Below are 21,032 nucleotides of genomic sequence, written 5' to 3' on the forward strand. Positions count from 1 at the left end.
AGATGATGTTAAATTATATGAGCTGATATTCCTTCAAAATTAATAATTTTAGTTTGTTTTAAACATAGATAAAGTCTGCTAATAATGTAATAAGTTTTATGCATATAGTAATTAAATTAAATTTTTCTCTCTGACTGTGCTTTCTGGCTGGTCAATTTAACTAACCTTGTTACCATGAAACTGTACATACCATAACTCTGAATGTACAATGTCTATTTTTAGTAAAATATTTTTACTAAACATGCTTCTGGAAATTTATAAAGATTTTACTGAGTGAGTCTGGGTGAAAGGTAATTTTCATGATAATAAAAATGCTTCTTTTCACTTGGTGATATTCTAGTGAGTTTCACATCCATGTTGACAATCAGTTCTAAAACATGTGCTTTCTTGTTCATGATGATGACAATGATGATTGAAAAAGAAACAAAAAACACCATCACTGTGTTCAAAGCAAGATTATTTAGCCAACCATATTTCTGAAGTTTATGCTATTTGATTTTTAAATTTTTAAATCTGGAATTAATTCTATTGCCTGAGAGTGATAATGACATGTTGAATGATTCAGTTTTTGAATCTTAATATTTTCCACCTTTTGATTTATGGGTCTTTGCTAATGCTATCAGAAATCAGCTAAATTTTGATAGGGTTTTTTAGCTGGATTATCTTCCTCAACTAATTTTGCTTCTCAAGTTTTTGGTATTCAGTTTGATTTTGTAGAAGTATGGAAGTCTTTCACAATGTCTTATTTGCCCTCTGTTTTCTCCATTTATCTCATTGTAATACATTATTTGTCAGAGGAATTATTAAATATTAGCCACTCATATTCTCCTGACACTTTTATTCAGGATCAAATTTTTAGTTTACCTTCTCACAGCTTCTATTACCAAAAGACTGTTATGTTCATCTGAGATCTTACCATGTGATGGTTTTTTTTGTTTTTTTTTTAAAGATTCTGGTGACCTCACCAACTTTTCAGATGACCTTGAAAGAGCTTCTTCCTTGCATTGTTTATCTTTGGAGAATTTTCATCCATTCCAGTCTGTTTTGAAAAGCATCCCAGCAGAAGCCAAATAGGGTTTTTGCCTGTTTTTATTTCACGATTATGACTTACCAACTTATTCCATAGTTGGTAGCAGAGTTACATTATCTGTTACCTACCTTCAGATGTCATAAAAGTCATCAGTATCTTTTGTGCCCTTTGTTCAGTACTTGTTCCAAACATTTTGTCTGATGACCCCAAGTTCCAAGAAATTGTCCTAATGTGGCATGGGTTTAGTACTACTACATGTTTTGGCTTTTTCCTTGAAAGCATGTTTTGAACATAAAGCAGAAGGTGTCTTGTTTTTTCAGAAGGTTTCAGTCGTACACAGTTCTTAACCTAAAGGAATCAAAATTTGGGACTTACCCTAATTAGTAAATATTCTATCCAGCTTATATCAAGTGGAAAATAGGTGTTATATTTATTGTTTTAGCTGAGTAAAAGGATTCTCATTTGTATATCTGGAAAGGAACTGTATGTAATGGGTATTAGTAAAATCAGTTATGTTATACATGCAACATATGTAAATATGGGTTTACATATTTTGTGTAAACAATATATGTCCTAAACTATACATCATATAACTACCAGTGTGTAATCTGTGCTTATAGCACACAAATTTTAACATTGAATTTCAATTTATCTGCTTTATCAGAGTCTAAGCTATGGCTTCTGTATTCACTTACAGGGAAGTCTTTCATCATCAATATTTGATTTGGTTCATGAAAGTGATAAACCACCATTGTATAAATTGTTAAATAGTGCCCCATCTGCAACTGACCAGAATGATAACACAAAACGTAAGTTTACTTTTGTTTTCATTACAATCCAGTACTTCTACTACCATGTATCAGTGTGGACATGCATGATGTAACAAAAGAAATTTTATTGTAAATTTTACATTTCCTGATCAAGAATTGTAAGCAATCAACAATTATTCAAGAATTAAGATTGCTCTGAAGCTTTGTACTTGTGACTCTGATTGGTTAATTGAAAATCAGAAAAAATATTTATATTTCTTTCATGAGATGTATATTTGTTACAAATATTTTAATGGCAATGGATTTGCTTTCAAGCAAATTTTATAGTTTCATACATATTAGTGTTTCCAAAAATAGACTAGCCAAAATTCATGGTATTTGTCATAAAACATATTTATTATTTTTATCAATACCTAAATTTATTATAAAATGCTTAGACTACAGCTTTGTAAAATGTCTAGACTGATACAGTAAACTTGGTAGGTATTTGAATGTTGTTTGATAAGTGAATGTTTCCTAGAGTCTGTTTGAATCTTGGCTATGAAAACATGATGGGGGTAAGATCTAGCAACTTCTTTACACAATACCTTTGTTGCAACAATAATTGTTTGAAGTACTATATAAAAGTGAGATAAAATATTTATAATAAGGCTCTGTACAAAGTTGTATTTGATCCAGTAAACTTGGATGGTGAGGATTTAGTGTTGGCATAGGTGTGAAAATACTTACAAACATCATGTTTCCTATTTTACCATAATTACATACCAACCAATATATGCATAAGTTTTTCAGTATTTTATAAGGTATAATGAGGTTTTGTTTACCATACAAATGTGAAGATGTATATTATTACAATTTACAAATACATATTTATATTTCAGTTCTTTTCTTAAAACATGGAATAGTGAATAAAAAACATTTGGAAAATAACAATCTCCAATACTTACAATGTTTTGATTTTTTTTTACTCATGAACCATACTTGATAAGCCTTGTCCAAATTTACATGGGGGTATAGAAAAAATAATTTTTGTACACTTTACATATGCATTTTTGAATACCAAAATGTCTATACTGATTACCAAAAAAATCTGTTGTAATTTACCAGGTTTCCTAACTGAGCTTTTCTCTCATAAATAACTAAGACAACCTAACAGACTTTCACAGAGGAAATGCAGAGCTTTTGATTGGTTATAATGTATCCAGATATAGAATAGCAGATTCCACTTGCATAATCTTTAAAACCTCCTAAATTAATATCAAAAGTTTTTAAAATACATGTAGAGAAAATGATAAATAAAATATAAACAACATCACTAGCTCTAGCTATTATTATCAGTGTACAGTGCAATGTTTAATACTAAGAAACAGAAATATGTGCATACTTTTCAACTATTTTACTTTTTGTTCTGAAAAACATTGAGACTAGGTGATTACTTATTTTAAGAAGTGTATGAGCTATTACTACTCTTGACCTTAATTTTCACTTTTTTATGCTAACTTCAGTTACGTACCACGTGACAATCCTGGGAGTTTTGTCAGTAGATGTTAACCATTTATATAGAGCCCAGCTGTCTTGTAAGAGTTTATTAATTTGTGTTGCTAAGAGATATTTTGCTTAAACATTTGACCATTCTGGTGTTGTTAAAATAAAAAAAAAATGTGTATTTTGATGTGCATTTTGCTTGTAATTAATTTTGTGAAGGTTTTTTACCTCCTTATATCAGATTCCTGTGTGACGCTGTCACTGCACATGAAACATGGCCCAATTCATTCATCAGACACTCCAACATTTGAGAGAATTCGACTTATTGGAACATTCCATACATGGAGACCATCATACACAGAAGGTTAGTATGACATTTAGCTTAGTATATTTACTAGTTCAGCCTCATTTACTGGATAAGCTGTCAGTCTAAGCAACTAACGGCCATGTAGCATGGTGGCTGTATTACTGAGCATAACAGTATGGGATCAACTCAGGTTCAGGATGAAGCCTTAAAGGCACAATACGTAACCCTACAACTCACCTTTCTATGTTCCTGTTACATACAAGATGTTGTAATAACATCTTTACACAGAAATTTTTGCATTTCTTGTCTAAAAAATACAATTTTACACTGTACTTTTGATTAACAAATAAATGCAAAATTTAGGATAACAACAAGCTCCATAATTTTTCCTTACACCACACAGTATCAGAGGCCAAGGCATGATGTTATTGTTTATGTGCACTTGTGGTGACACCTAGTAGTATGATACCCAGATTATGAAACAACACCTTTTTGCTATTTATGTCTGTATTAGATGTGCAAATGACAAGAAGTGGTTATTACATGATTTATAGTTGCTAGTTTCACTGAATGGTGTTCATTAATTAAGGTATCAGTGGTGTTCATCAGTCTGAAGACAATGATTTCAATTGAATAGGCAAAAGTGTAATAAAAAATTACAGCACTAGAATTTAGCATATATTTCCCAGGCTACTTACTTCAAGTGCAATCAAAATCATCAGCCTTAATGACTCAATTACTTAAATGTCGTGAAGAAATAGACAACAAATTGTTGAGAACCAGACTTTTAAAATTTCAGTCACCTGTTTGGATGAGTAAAATTCTTTCTCAATAAAGGTGTGGTGTGGTCAACAAACTGGTCACATGTCAACTGGTCCTGGCTACTGCTGTAATGTAAACCAGACCTGGGTAGTTTTATGAAATAAACAATACACACTTCACAAAAAAGGAATTTATTAAACATAGAAAATACAAACTAAACATTTCAGTAAAAACTTGTTTCACAATGTGACTGTTATACCAAATAATAGTAAGCATCAAAGACAATAGCTTGCAGGAAACATCCATAGGAAACTTGAATAGAGTTTATCATTACATATCATTCTGGAAGTTCATAATCACACATTGTCCTTTCTCATTTCATCATCACAAATACAAAAAAGTGTCCTTCCACAATTTATAATCACAAGTACATAATCCTAAACAAGTTCCCAATCGCAAAGTGTCCTGTCACATTCCTTTTACCCACAATTCATAAGGCTGTACAGCGTGGGCTGTGAAGTGCACTTGGTGTGCTTCTCATGTTGTAACTGCTGCTGGGTGGTCATTAGGTCAAGGGTTTGACTGTAATTCTTCTGCAGAAAGTGGGCCTGAAGGACAACCAACATATCCTGGGCCTTCCCATCTTTGAGCTGCCGAGAGGGAACAAGTTCTGTCTAACAACTGGCAGGCTCTGGCTTAGTGGATGCTGCAGTAGTCTCCTGGATCAAGCAGCTATCCAATCCATCATCAAGGTGTTGTCATCCATGGTTGTGTACTCCTTAGCTGACATTATCTCTGGTATGTTCAGGGCAGAGGTTGTCTGGTAGAGGAACTCTGCCAGAAGGACATCATCCTCTGTGGGTAGGAGGGGGATGCCTGTCCTGTTGAAGCACTTATGCACTGTTGAAGGTTCTGATGTCACAGATGGCAACCTGGAGCCAGGTCACAGCAAGGTGCATATCAGTGGACTTGCAGATGGCTTGGGAGTGGCAGCAGTTCTGCAGCTTCATGGCCTTGATGATGCCTTGGTTACTGGGCTGGAGGTGGCATTAGCAGGCAGGTAGACGAGCTTGACATTTCTGTGCTGCAGGTCATGGAGGTAGCATGAGGCATTGTCAAGCAGGAGAATGACTTAACAGCCTTAGATGGACATGTAGAAGTTACATCCCTGTGTCATTCCTCAAATAGGGTGGTGGAAATTCAGATTTTCTTGTTGGCACACCTAATGACTGAGTTTGCAGGTATACAGGTTCTGGAAACAGCAGAAGCAGAGGGACTTGCCAATGACCAGGGGTTTCTTGAACTCACTGAGCTGGTTGAAATGTAGGGCAACCTTCAGATACTCCTTGCTTTACTTCCCACCAGATACGTGATTCATCTTGACATCTAGAGTCTTGTCAGGCAAAGGTGCAGTAGAAGACAACAGTCTTCTCCATTTTGAAAATTGCTCTGAGGTCAAGCGGCAAGACTGCTATGCCTTATCCTTCACATATATAGGATCAGCATGCATGGCGTATCACTGCCAAGAGGAGGTTCATTTAGATTCTCAGTAGATGGATCCCCTTTCAGACCTATGTTGGTCTACATTGGAATTCTGTAATCACTTTAACAAGATTACAGTTTTCTTTGATTAATCTTACTCTCATGACTGTTCAAAGGCATTTTATCTCCAGCCTTTCTTTGTTCAGAAGCCTGTCAATGTTCCACATCAGCAATTTGGGGATGAGTTAGGGATTTTGCTGACATCTGCCTCGGGTTGATTGTCTTCTTCAGTTCTTTCTTTAGTTTCTAGCAGGTTCGTTGTTGGAATTTATCAAGTAGAGATGCTGTCTGTCAGCAGAGGGTATATTTTGGAAGTTAACATTTTCTAAAACTGGAAAAGTATTTAGAAAAATACTACCACTGACACACTCTTACCCTACTTCCTCACCTTGCTGTTTTATTTATTTATTGTTTATAAAAATATTGTGTGTACAAAATCTTAACCTTTTCCATGCAGTGTTTACACTCTTATCAGTTTGTCACACATGCAGTTTTTGCATTTCTCAATAAATTGTTTATATTCTGATATTTCAATGGAATATTTTATATTTTAGGGATTTGTAACATAGATCCTGATGACACCCGATCCAACAGCATTAATTCACGGCTTAATTCTAATAGCATGGAGTGGAAATCGTGTTTCGTGGCCATGGCAAGACTGCAAACACCACAGTTATTAAGAGAAATGACACTTTGTGACAATTTTAAAAAATGAATTTACTTCACGCCACAGCATGGAATGGAAATTCCTTTTCTTGGATCATAGGTATGTAGAAATTCTTATTAAATTTATGTTAAAACCTTTCTAGACCATTACAAACAGTTCATAAACTTGCCTGTAAGTAAACCTGTAAGGAAGCTTGTTACAGCTTATAAATATGTCTTGTTTACAACATGTTTAAGTTAACTTTTTTGAAATTTTTGTGTTTTGTAAGAATACTTGCAAACAATATACATTGAAGTCAACTTTAAGTTGTATTAATTTATTTTGTTAGGGATGAGACAAATGCCTGATTGAATTTTGTCTGATAGTGCAATATCTATTGGGTCAGTTTATGTATGTTGTAAAAGATGTTCATGTGTACATTCTAGCAAACATATGCTTACAGTGTTAAGTTGTGTTTTACCTTTTCTTTTACCTCTGTGTATGTAAAGTTCGAACTTTCCTTTGCTTCCATGACTGATTTGTCTTGTATCTAATTGCTCAACAGTCTGTATTAAAGGGGTTGTCCTCTGATTATCTGATATCAATTGGTTGTATGTTATTTTTGAGTTAAGAACTTATTTGTATTGTGTTTGTTATACTCTGATTTAGGACCACTTGTACCCTTGGCATAGCCAGGTGGTTAGAACACTTAACTTGCAATCTGCCATGGGGCACTGTAATATGATGGTTACTCTCACTTATTGTTTGTAAAAGAGTAGCCCAAGAGTTGGTAATAATGACTAGCTGACTTCTCTCCAGTTTTTCACTGCTAAATTAGGGGCAGTTAGTGCAGATTGCCCTCATGTAGATTTGCATGAAATTCAAAACGAATGTCTTTTGTTTAATCTTTCATATTGATTACTCACTAGTAGTTAGTTAATTAGACTGCAAAAATGAAGTTCCATGGTTCATGACCTGTATAGAGGGCTTGTTGAACATAGCAAAATATGTAAAAAAGCAGTTGAAGAGAATAAGTATTCAAATCCTTGTACAATATCCTTTGAAGTCATCAAGTAAGCTACCAAGAATCCACTTGTGGCTGCAAAACTGAGTTTCATCATATCATTGAACAAGGACATGACACCTTTTCTGACTTAATATCAGTCAGATAAGTCCATTATTGCAAGTCATTAGACTTGTTCAAATTCCTCAAGAAACTGATGAGTAGCTTCAGGTAGCTAGACATAATAAAGGAAGTCAAGTCTTTTGATAGCTTACTGATGTCAAATTGGGTAAAGCATCACCTTGGTTATACAAATGTTGACCTGGGATATGTTGCAGAGAGTCATAAAGGTTTTGGTTGTAGAGAAGAGAGTTGGGAAGCAGAGTGTTTTGGATTCAGAAAGATCAGCAGAAATTATTTGCTGGTCATTGTTGAGAAGTTATTGCAGAAGTCACCTTTGAAATATTCTTTAATGCCCAATTTTTTATTCCTGGGTTCCTGCAAAATTTCAGGTTCTAAAGCAAAGGAACAATACATCAGTAAGCATTCTAAATTGCCTAGTGGACCAGCACCAGGTCAGTGAGGAGAATTGTGATGATATCATTCATTAGCATTCTCAATTTATTGATGATATTGTGTAAAGCAACTCTTTAGTGTCTTGTGATGTGATCTTATTTTTGACAGAGTGGAGGTTCTGCTGTTTGGATTGATATTCAAGGGCAAACAGTTTGAAAAGCTGTGACAATTATACTGTTAGCTGTTGTTGCTGTCACATGGGCAAGGTTCATTTGAAAGAGGGTTTTCAGTTAACAGACAAGTTGAGGTAGAGAATATGAAAGATGGAACATATGTTGCTCAGATATGCATCTGTGATCACCTAAGAGCAGTGGGGGATATCAAAAAGGTAATCATAGAACAGAGTCTGCTTCTGGATGACCAAAAATGAAAAAGAAAAGAAAAAAGAAAGAAGAGAAAAGCCAAAGAAAAAAAGGACTTGTTTCATGAAATAGTTGACTCAAAACGAAGAAAAGAAGGCTCCAAGATGATACTGGCGCTATTGAAACACCTGCTGATAAACTGACCCTGTAAACTGAGATGATTGGGAAGATCATTTTTATTGCTAAGACCAGCAACCCTTACTATTGAGCAAACAACAAGAAAGTGACATTCAAAAAACGTGGAACAAATATTTGAAGAAAAACTGACTTAACTGAAAAGCAAATAATTGCACGTACATTATTAAGAAACTTGTATTCATATCAAGCCTGAAACTGTTTTTTAGAATTGTCTGTCCACCAAAGACTCCTGGTTATGTGTATGGCAAATTGTAGTATTAAATAAGTGAAATATTTGTTTGTATTAGGAAGTAACCTTGTCAAGCACCTTCATTTTTGCCATTCTTAACAGTGCATTTTTAAATTCTTTATTTACTTTTTCTACACTCAGTTAACTTAGGTCCTTGAATATGTAAGAAAAAGGTCTTTGAAATGTTGAATTGTTTTTTTTTATATAAATGTGGGAACCCTGTATATTATTTATGAGTTATTAATTTATTTGTGTTATGTTTATTTTACATCTGGTTTAAGACCAAGTGCATCCTAGTAGTTCATTTGTCATGCTGTGGTTCTGTGGTTCACATCCCATTACTGTAGAAACAATTTAGCTATGCATTTTGAGATTATGCATTAAAAGAGTGAATGTTAAAACTCACTATTCAATCCAACAAGAGTAGCACAAAATTTGGTTGTGGGTTGACTAATAGTCTTTCCTCTAGTCTGTTACTTCAAAATTAGTTTTGTGCAAAATTCTACAAACAAAAACTTATGATTTAGCCATTAGTTATATTTATTCTGATTTGAACTTTTCCCATTCATATTTAACTCTCTTTAATTTTGTTGTGAATTTGTAGTTTCCCTGTTTACTGTAATTAATTTGAATTTTAGTTATTTTACTTTCAGTTTTGGATTTTTATAAACAGATGATAAAGGTGGTAAGTATTGTACAGTGTCTGACTATAGCAATGTTATCGATGACATCCAAGTCTAAGGACAAGATTATTTATGCAAGCATACACCTGAAGTATTTAGGTTTCCAAGACATAGTTTTAAGGCTGAGAAGTGATTGTCCTGGACAAGAAGATAAGGAAAGCACACACAGTCTTCCTTTAAATTATCGTTCAAATTTACATATTACATCTGTTACTAGATGTTATGAATGGTCAAATTAACAGATTCTAGTATATTTTCTCTATCTGATAATGGCATGCTGTAAAATTCGGCAAGTTGATTGTAATTGAGAATATATGATTATTTGTTCAGTGTAGATTTACAGGATATACTTTGTTGTGGTAAGTTAATAAAGGTTGAATTAATATTGTTTTTACTTAAAAAAACTTGTATTCAGTTTCTTTATTTCAGGGTTCTGTATAGCTTAGTAATTATATAAATTTATCATAGAATGTTTGTCTCACTTGTTGATAAACAGTTCTATTGGAGAATATCATATACTAATGGCAGCAAAAATTATATCACCAAGGTTAAAATATTTACTTTCTTCTGCAGTACAGTACAGTAAACATGCAATACACAAGCAGTAATTATTTGAAAATTATCTATTGAATAAGCTGACAACTTGATGTATTCAGCTATTTTGGAGGTTGTATTTATAAAAAGAGAATCATAACTTTGTTTTACTACAATTCACATTAAGTTATACAAGTCGTTTTTAAATAAGGTAATAGCAGAACAAAATAGTTTTAAATTAATTTTTATTTGTGCATTACAGGGCTCCTCCTATTATTGGATATCTTCCTTTTGAGGTTTTGGGAACATGTGGCTATGATTATTACCATGTTGATGATCTAGACCAAATAGCAGCATGTCATGAAGCATGTAAGTTTTCTTTCTTATTCTATATTTTTATATTGTGTACTGTTGTTAGTATTTATACTAAATCACTGAGGTTTCAGCTGAAACCAAGATGACATAACACTGGTTAATCAAACAACCAATAATTAATCATGTAGTAAGTAATAAGAAAGTTCTTTATTTACTTTGATATAGCTGAATTCTTGAGTCTGCTATATTTTCATGAGAAGAGAAATTAGTAGTTTATTTTCATTTTTCATTTAGTATGTGTTTTTCAATGTTATCCTTAAACTTCTAAGTGGTAACATTCATTATATTATTTTTAAGATGTTTCAGAAGAAGTTCATGGATGAAAATAGTGGTCCCTTCTTAATGCATGATATTTCATATAAAGACAACTTAAAATATGATATTGCTATTATTTCATACATTTTATGAAGTATTCACTCATTTCCCAAAACAAAATAAAAACTTGTAACAATTCCTTTTAGTATTTTATAATTAATTGTGTAAGTGAACTTTTTTTTTTAACTTGCTGTGGTGCAGCAAATACTCTAAACTAATAATTACTCTGTGTAAGTGTATGTAATTTATTACATTGTTGAAAAAGATATTTATAAGGTGCTCATATTAATTTTTTCATTTACCTTTCTTCAATTTTAGTGATGCAAACTGGAGAAGGAACATCATGTTACTATAGATTTCTAACCAAAGGTCAACAGTGGATATGGCTCCAAACACGTTACTTTATTACTTATCATCAGTGGAATTCAAAGCCGGAGTTTATTGTCTGTACTCACAGTGTCATCAGGTGAAGTTATTTTGCAATATTCATCACACCTCACATCAGTCCTACATCAGGAAACTAAATATTTAATGTTCTAGATATCACACCATTTAATTTTTTTTTCTGCTGTAACTTTTTTTACTTTTAAAGTATTAAGATGCATATATGTTGAAGCATTTTATGAAAAGTAATGATACTATAACAGAAAAATTACTTTACCATTAGGTATTTAAATTTTTTATCTGATACTGTTACCACTATTGAAGAAAGTTGACAGTGTGTTCGTCTTAAAACTGAAAAAAAACTATAATAATTCATCTCTAAAATTATGTGTATCAGTATATTTTTTTATGAATATAGTTGTTTTAAATGTACTTACATTTTCCATTCCCAGCACTTATGCCTATAATTGCATTGAAACCATGTAGAATTACTGCTTGCAAAAGTAAATGTTTTTTATCAGTTACCAAGAAATAATGTATTATTAACATTCAATCAAGAAGAAATATATAATATTTTAATTTAAGTAAAAATAAAATTATAACTTTCACATTTGTAAGTTTCATAATTTATTATCATAAAAATCCCAAAATTCATTTATTTATTAACAATCAATATTTTAGTTTCACCTTTCTCAACTTAACCCTTGAAAAAGGCATAGGCTAAAAAAAAATTGTGGACTTTATATTGTGATTTTTAATCTCCAGTCTGTATTTTAATATCTAAAATATAATCATTATTTTTTAATTTAATAATACTTCACCTTAAACTACTTTTTAAATTCTTTATGCAGATTTCTTCTCAGTATGTGAAATTCAAAGTAAGTATATTGGCCAGTATGACCAGTTTTTCCATTCAGATTTTGATGGAACAAGTAAAACTTAGTTATGTTTTTAATTGAACTCTTTGTCTCTTAGTGGGACAGTGGTTGAGTGGTATGATTCTGAACTTGTAATTCTAAAATCTGAAGTTTTATTCCATGCAGTGGACACAGCAAATATGGCTTTGCTGTAAATTAAACTAACAATTAATTGAACTAGGCACTCTTGACTCTGCTTTAATTAAACTTTTGTTACAGACCTAACTGAACATAGATATTTTTGTGTTGTATACTTTTTATATTCTAAAATCCCAAATGTTGTTGGTATAAATCAGTGGTGGGATTCAGTTGGTTCGTAAGAACCTTTTCTTAAAATTTCACAAGTTCACCAAACCAGTTCTTACTGGCTCTAGCCCTCTGATGCTAGATGTACAATGTATTGACTTTCACTATGGGAACTCATGCTACATAATCAACTGTCACTATGGGGATTCTTGCTGTGTAAAGTCACACGCAATAGCACAATTGTAAATTAGTACGATAACGTTTGAGGCCAGATTTGCACAGGCCTCTACAAGTGACAGATCAGCCATCTTAGACGAAGGAAGAAGAACATTTCTGTAGACTAATGTAGGCCTACATCTTCCTGTATGAACATTTGATATCAGTTGTCTATCATACTTGGAGCAAACAGAGAAAAGAAGGTGAGTTTGAAAAATGATGTAGTCTATGTAGACTTCTACACTATTAGTATTAAACTGTGACGCTTAATGTTATTTTGTAGGTTTTACTATTCTAGAGAAAATTAAAAGCTTGTGGATTGGAGATTTAGTGGGATTGGTGTTTTCATATATTTCACTAATTTGTGCTTGTTGATATATACTTATCATATAAAATTCCTTATGTAAACAGAACAGAGTCATCTAAGAACAGTATTTGCAAAAACAGTTAAACATTAAGTTAATTTTCTTTGTTTATATACTGCCAAAAATTTAAAAGATGATTATAAAAATAGTTTTCATGTGAATATTTACAAAAATAATTAGAAAATAATTCTATATTTTTAGCCCTTCTGGTGAAAGTTTAATAAGAAGTGGTATTAATACATTTATTTTTGAATAATGGAATTTCAGGCTTCAGCCCCTAAAATGAAGCAGCAACATAATATACTGGAGTTTGCAAGAAAAACCCCCAAGAACTGAAACTTCAAAGCAAAATTCAATTCAACATCTAACATCACCAACTTCAAGAAACTATGAAACTTCCACTTCTAATGCTGCACAAACTGAAGATCCAGCAACTGCTCTTCCGGACTGCTGAGGTATGAAGCAGGCCGAGGAGTTCGAGGACAAATATGATGGTTTGGTTGTTTGCAGCAAGAAACTTGGTCATGATCACTGTGACAAGTTTGATTCCATAAACATGAAGGGAATTCGTGTATCGATGGAACTGAGAAGCTACAGTATTGAAGCACCGGGAAGGAATAAAACTGTCCAGCAAGCATCTTTCAAAAAAAACATTTTTCATCAGAGGCACACAGTATATGTGCAGTACAATAGGCCTTATCATGGTTGTGAACTTGTGCAATTTTTAGATCATGATGTAATGCACTAGTGTGCATGTGCGAATACAAACCAGAAAAACTGGGTAAACATTCCCAGTAACAACACTGGCAGATCTACAAGGAATTTCGTTTCCAGACGTGCTTTTGGATTGTGATTAGTGAACATTGATTATCAAACATATATTAATTCTACATCACAAACGTTTTTTCAGATATTACAGGAATTACATTCATTCTTTCAAAAGAAATAAGTTTTGAATATACAGTGTACTATTATATGAAATAACTTCTGAAATTAACAGTGAATTTGGGCCAAAAGGACAGGAATTCTATTGTGAAACTGCTACAAATGTGAGCAACCACTATTCTGTATAATTAAGTTAATTATACCTGTGTAACAAGTCTACAGATCAATTATTACTTGCTCTGAGCCGATTTCATATATATGGGTATATAATCACAATGGAAACAGACTAGTTTCTTTCCATTGGGTATATGTTTTTAACGTTACATAGGATGATGGAAAATTGAAAGTAACTTGTGTGAATAAAAAAAAAATAAACTGATAAAGCCTCTTTACCTTTCTAACAGAATTGTGCAATTTCCTGTGACTGGGAGCCGATTATATTGCGACCATCTTTTCAGCTGAGTATTTGAATGTTGATCTGTATCTTCATAACAAAATTTGGCTCCTGAAAGATCCTCTTTCAACAATTGTATTCTCAAAAATGACCCTGTGTGTGCCATTCTGTCAGCCAAAGAGTCAGTTTGTTTGCCCATACATTCTGGATCCACATGCCGCTATAAATAGCACTCACGTCATCGCACTGTGATGTCAACAGACCCATAACCATGATGACGCCTATTGAAAGATTGTGCAGATGATGCAATTACCAAATGCCTAGATAAAATAAACCAAAAATATATCAGTTCTACATGTAAAGTTTTTAATGCAATCTACAGTGTAGCAAAACAAAGCAGGCCATTTTCTGACGTTGAAGATGAGATGGAGCTACAAATAAAAAATGGGTTGGAAATGGGAATGGGACTCCATTCTTGGAAAACTGCTGTTAAAATAGTTTATTGTATTGCAAAGGTAATTAACAATGAAATATATACTAAAACAACTAAACAAAATTTAAAACACTGTCATCATTGATGAAACTTCAACCATATCTAGTAAACCAGAGAACAAAATTTTTGTAAAGGTTAAAGGTTGTGATCTGTCACCAATAATTTTTCTTGATTTGATTGAGTTTAACTGACCAGATACCAAAACTGTATATACATCTCTATTAAAAAGTTGCATGATGCAGGATTTGATAGTGGATATTTGAAAAGTAATTTAGTCACATTTTGCTCAGAAGATGCAAGTATAATGCTTGGCTACAAGTCAGGGGTGAGCACTAAACTTAATGATTTTCCTGACATTGTAATTTGGTATTGCTTAAATCACTGCTTGCAACTGGTTTTAGATTATTCTATCACATGGATAAAACAAGTGAATCACTTCAAAATTTCTATAGATAAAATATACACGAACTTTCACCAATCAAACAAAAACCAATTGGAACTTTTCAACATTTCAGAAGAAACTGAACTAGAAATTCTGAAAATTGGTAAAGTTTTGTCTTACTACCTCAGAGGCAGAAAGAGGGTTTTCAAGAATTAATATCATATATTCGGATGAAAAGAAAAGCCACTTTACAGTTGAAAATGTGACATACCTGATGGCAATTAATTTGATTGGCCTTCAATTGGATTCATGGAATCCCACTTCAGTTCAAATATGGCTAAGAAAAAAACCACATAGCTGATGACAACAGGATCAAATATGGAAGGAATAAACATTTTAATGATAATCAAGTGATAATTTAGAAATATTTAAAGTATACTAAATAAATTATTTCAGTGAAATATTTTTGTTAATTTTTATTGCAAAAAATGGGGGTGTGTAAAGCAAATTAGAACTGGTTAAAATTTTTTAATCCCACCACTGGTTTAAATCCATATTTTCTTTGCATTTAATCTGGCCTGTCATGGCCTGGCAGTTAGAATATTAAACTCCAATCTTTGGTTTCCAGATTCAATACCCATTACCAAACATGTTCATCCTTATAGGCATTAGAATATGATTGCCAATCCCACTATTTGTTAGCAATACAGTAATTCAAGAGTTCTTGATAGGAGTTGACTAGTTGCTTTTCATCTCACTTCAAAATTAGCATGTAATTCAACAAAGAAAAACAATTAAATTGTACATTTACGTATGAAACTCAAGATATGTTGGAGGATAGCAGATGGAATAATATGTTTTGAAAGAGGAAAACGTGATAAGTTAAAGGAGTAAATGGATATCAGTAATTACACCAATTAATCTCACACTTTTTTTTAAGTTCTTCAAATTCTACAAATGTCACAGTATCTTAATAGCCTATGTTTATGTCATTATCAAAATTAATTGAAGGTGGCATCTTAAGCATGAAGATACCTAAACTACTTGTTGCCCATCTTCAACTCCAGGAGGATTTGTTTCTTTTTATAAATTATTCATTTTACAATGAAAAACATAAAATCAAATTTTAAATAATAAAATGATCCTCACTATGTCAGCAGTAAGCTTGGGTGCTTATAAAACTAAAATTGAAAGTTTTGTTCTTTTATGCAGCTTTGAGCTCAAGCAAATCAAACGTCATGTTAAAATGATGTAACTGGAACAGTACGACTCCTAATACTTAGACAAATGCCAAAAAGTTTATGGAGTGAAACTTTCTCTAAAAATAATCATTCTATATTTGCAACATGAATAATGTTTCATTATGAATAATTTCTAAAGTTAATAACATTTGAGCATAAAATGGATACAGGCTTTATGTATGAGATGATTAATACAGGTAAAACATAAAAAAAAGTTAATTTTATGGGTCATATATTTCTGTTACATTTTTTGTGACTTACTGTCTTATATATATTCATGGTGAATTAAAAAAAGCTTGTGTGTGTGTAAAATTTATTTATAGTGTTGCACTATGCATGATTGTGTATGTGACTACTATTATTGGCTACAAAGCAGATGTTGCTGTACTAGCAGAATCTGTGTTGCATACAAAATAACAATTCCTGATATAAATGTGTATTGGAAAAAAAAAATACATATACCTCACCCACAGTAAGTAGTTCTGAATCAAAAGAACAGCATCATACAGTTGGAGAAACTAATTGTCTAAATATATGTGATAACTACTCTATTTCTGAATGTGAGTAGTCTATCTACAATCTGCTGTAAGTTTTGCCTAAGCTGTCATTAATCTATCATTTTTATATTTTGAGGATTAGGCCCAGTATGACCAGGTGGTTAGGGTGCTTGACTCGCAACCTATGGTTCGTGGTTTTGAATTATTGTCACACCAAACATGCTCACCCTTTTAACTGTAGGGGTGTTATAAGTGATGGCCAAACCTACTATTCATCTCAGTCATTTATTGACTTCTATTTTTTAATTTTTTGCTCAATTATTTCGCTTTGCTTTTGCTCTGTATGTTTTTTCCATAAAGTAAGAGCCCACGATTAAAATCACTAGAGATGATACAGTTAGGGTATAAAAACTGGAGCGAGGTAGAATTCATACCATTTCTTAGATTAGCAAAGAAGAAAACCTTTTGTCACAATGGAGCTAAAGTGTGACAGAAAGTAAGTATTATCAGAAACACATTTTAGGTATAGAAAAATGTAAACCTCCATATAGTCATGGACAAATGTTAAGCAGAAATACTTAACTTAAACATCTGATTTTTTTAAATACAAATGACTTGTAATGTTTACTGAAAGCTTGCCAAATTTCATAAATATTCATAAAACATCTTAAACATTGTAGTATGGAAACTGTTTGTCACTTTGGGATTATATTCTTGATGAAATTAGTCAATCCTATAATGTGGTAATTAAATAGATATTTTTACTGTAGTTCACCCTTTCAACTGTGGGGATGTTACAATGTGATGGTCAAACCCACTATTCATTAGTAAAAGGGTAGCCCAAGATCCACTTTAACTTCATAACTTGCCATTGCTTTGGAATATTCATACCATCAACACAAACCTGTTGTCATAGAAATGTAATTTTGATAAAATAGAAATATATTTGTTATGAAATATGTTAGATTGATATAAATATTGGTTCTGAAGACCATACATTCCATTTCCAGTTATGACCATGTCCAGGCTACAGTAGAAATGGAGATGAAGAAAAACAAACAACAGTCACCCAGGATTGATAGTTCTCCATGTCCTCCTGGCTCTACATCATCCCAAGCCCTAAGGGCAAGGGCATGTCAATCACCTACTCCTTCAGTTACTTCCAGGTGTAGCTTATCCTCTACAGTAAATAACCTTTCCAGAGGTAAGTAGGTACTTAGTTCCCATATTAGTTATTACAAGTAAGTGTCTGAGTCCATTCTGGTTAGGAAATCAAGCTCATTATTCTCAAAATTGGCAAAAATCTTAAAAATAATATAATACAGACAGATACAGGATACTTTTTGTAACAGATGTTTTCTTCTTTTAGTGTAAAACTGTTGCTAATTGCAAAAATACATTTAAAAAAAATATTAAAAACACAGAAATACCAAAAACAACTTTAATATGGATATTTTTGAATTTCCTTCAATTCCATCATTAGCATTAATATCTCAAAAAAAAAAGTTCATAATACTCAAACTACAGAAGAAAAAATTAGCATTGATCAAGTTTACATATTCAATCAGAAGATTGGAAAGATCGGCCTTATTTGGTAAAAATATAATATAATGGACAATAAAATGTAGTGTGTGTGTATGTTTAACTTTTAGCATTGTTAAAAGAAACTATTATAGAGAAATCCACTTTTTATTCCTTATGCTAACATTCTCATTGGCTCAGTTCTTAGTCTCAGATGCAAATCTTGCATTCAAATCCCAGTAGAATGGAGATTCTTTATACTTTTCATTAAGAATGCATGTTTAGAGCATAATCATACAACATCAGGAAAAAACCATAGTGATATGATAATTTACTTTATTATTTATTAAAATTTGATTACAAAGACTAGTGCCATAATGGTTATGGTACTCAACTCATGGAAGCCTCACCTTCAAATTTCAATTAAGTAAAATTTTATCTTAATTTATTTTAATATTGATTGTCATATTTACAGCAGTTTCTTTAAATATTTGTAAAATTACAAATGCCAGTGCCTATTCAGGTTAAACACAAATGTCTTTTCCCAACTCGTAATAAAGGCGTCAACCATTTATCCTTAACTTTCAAGGCAGTTTTTAAAACTGTGTTCTTATTTAATGTAAATGCTTATAACTAATAGAAAGAGATTTTTTTAATTACTTCAAGCTTACAATAATCCTTTTGTGTTCAACAGCAACAGATATTAATTTGGAGGAAGTGGTTGATGTGTATAAGCAAATTTGGTGCTTGTAACTTTAACAGTTTTTATTAATTGGGCACAGAATTTCAGGCAATCAGCATACTTAATTTAAAGGCATATAACAACAGATTTGTTGACTTATCTTTCATTCTTCCTTCATGTATTTTTTCAAAGATACAACTTTAGTTTTCTTGTGATTGAAAGTGGGAAATTACTTGCCCAAAGATGTAGTAACAAAGGACTGCTTTGGTCCATTCATTGATATTATTTAACAGCTACCAAATAAATTAACTGAATTAATAATAATGTTTAAGTAATTTCATTATAAAAAATCCCATGTGAAGTTTTCTTCCATGTACTATTACAAAACTGATTTATCATACAAAAGTTTCATTAAAATGCTCTTTTGTTGTTTTAGCCATTGGCTCTTCAACATTGCAAGAAGGATTAGTTTACTCCAGATCATCTGAACCTAGCAGAAGCGAGCAACCAGTTGCTGTTTCACTTGCTGTTCATCCTGCCAAATCCATCAGCAGTTCTGTTGAACATTTGACCAGTACTATTCAACTAAGTTCTTCTGTTCCTGTACAAAACACATCATCTGTTGTAACTATAGCTACTCTACAGCCTTTGGTTGGAATATCCAGGTCACCTTTGTTAACATCATCCAATATTAATACATTTCAGGTAAGAATAAATTATTTTCAATACCTTTCTATTTATTTTTGTAAATACTACTGAAATGTAGATATTATTTGGTTCAATTTTTTTATATATCTCTTCTTCAAATTTGAAAATATTATGTTAGGTTAGCAGAGTTTAGAACTGGACAATTAGCGGTATTTGTTAATTGGTTAGTGTATGGCCCTATTAATAAATTAATACATTGTTCCTAAAACCATGGTAGGAAAATGAAAAAAGCTGCTTAATGGGTCTGAACAACCTATTGCTTTCACTCTTGTCAGCAGTTTAAAAAGAATAAAATAGATTGATAGCAAGTGCTATCACCCAGTTGCCTTCCTGCTAGTCAGCAGTTCAAAATTAACAACAGTAGCAGATGATCTTAGTAGCTTTATCATAACAAAGACAGGTGAAGCAAGTTAGTACCAATACAAATTGTGCCTGAAACTCACCAAAGCTTAATATACTTGAAGTACAGAAGAAAAAAAAAAAACACTCGGAGGGCTTAAATTAAACACAGCACAGCTCATTTTGTAGTTTTGCTTGACAATATAATAATATTGTAATTACTTGACTAGTTAGAATAATCAAAAGTAATAAATATTAGGACTCTAATTTTGATTAGTTGATCATTTTCATTACATTCAATTTAATCATAATTTTAATTAATCAATTGAATAATTGGAAACTAATTTCAGTTAACATACTTAATTGTAATTTTGATTAAGCATTTAATTTACATGAGACTGACCAACTGTAATTGCTTCTCATGGGTAATCATTTAACTGTCATTACAAAGTTGGTTGAATCAACCAACCTTGTAACTATTTTCAGGAATAGTTTTCACACTTTTAGTAAACATTACAAGTTTTGCAAACAAAAAATCAGATAATTTAATGAAGTATTTTTGCTAAAGATTTTACTGTGAACATAAAATAGTTCTTTATACTAGTCTGAGTGGTAAGTGATTTCCACATTGAAATTAAAAAATACTATTATTTGCCTCAAAAATCATAAATTTTACTTGTGCAATATCTGACACCTCCTGAATAAATTTCAGTAAAACTTTTATATTTTATCTATTATTTTTCTACCCTCACTTTATGCAAGGTTGGCTGATTTGACTAACTCATAACTCTAAAAAAAAATCAAAATAATTCTAAATTATCCTTTTTTTTCTAGAATTACTTCAAATGTTAATAAGAAACTTCGTATGTTTACCCTAAATAGCTTTACACTTGTGACAGTATACATTTATTTCTACTTAACTTTTGTTTTTCTTTGAATCCTGTCTAACTACTAATCATGCCATTATAAGTTGTAAATTAGTTGATGAATGTGAACATCATGTTA

At 32.0% G+C, this 21,032-nt stretch overlaps 1 protein-coding gene across 1 annotated transcript in view; it reads left to right on the forward strand.

Moving 5' to 3' along the window:
- Positions 1–21,032, forward strand: part of Clk (circadian locomoter output cycles kaput protein Clock) — a 55,208-nt gene that overhangs the window by 22,541 nt on the left and 11,635 nt on the right. The window contains 8 exon segments of the mRNA XM_076456653.1: positions 1,728–1,839; positions 3,527–3,649; positions 6,451–6,602; positions 6,604–6,662; positions 10,330–10,436; positions 11,076–11,223; positions 17,788–17,981; positions 19,417–19,685. Of these exon segments, the coding sequence (XP_076312768.1) occupies positions 1,728–1,839; positions 3,527–3,649; positions 6,451–6,602; positions 6,604–6,662; positions 10,330–10,436; positions 11,076–11,223; positions 17,788–17,981; positions 19,417–19,685 (1,164 nt within the window).

Source organism: Tachypleus tridentatus, chromosome 1, assembly GCF_004210375.1.
Source record: "Tachypleus tridentatus isolate NWPU-2018 chromosome 1, ASM421037v1, whole genome shotgun sequence".
In the NCBI taxonomy this organism is placed as follows: Eukaryota; Metazoa; Arthropoda; class Merostomata; order Xiphosura; family Limulidae; genus Tachypleus; species Tachypleus tridentatus.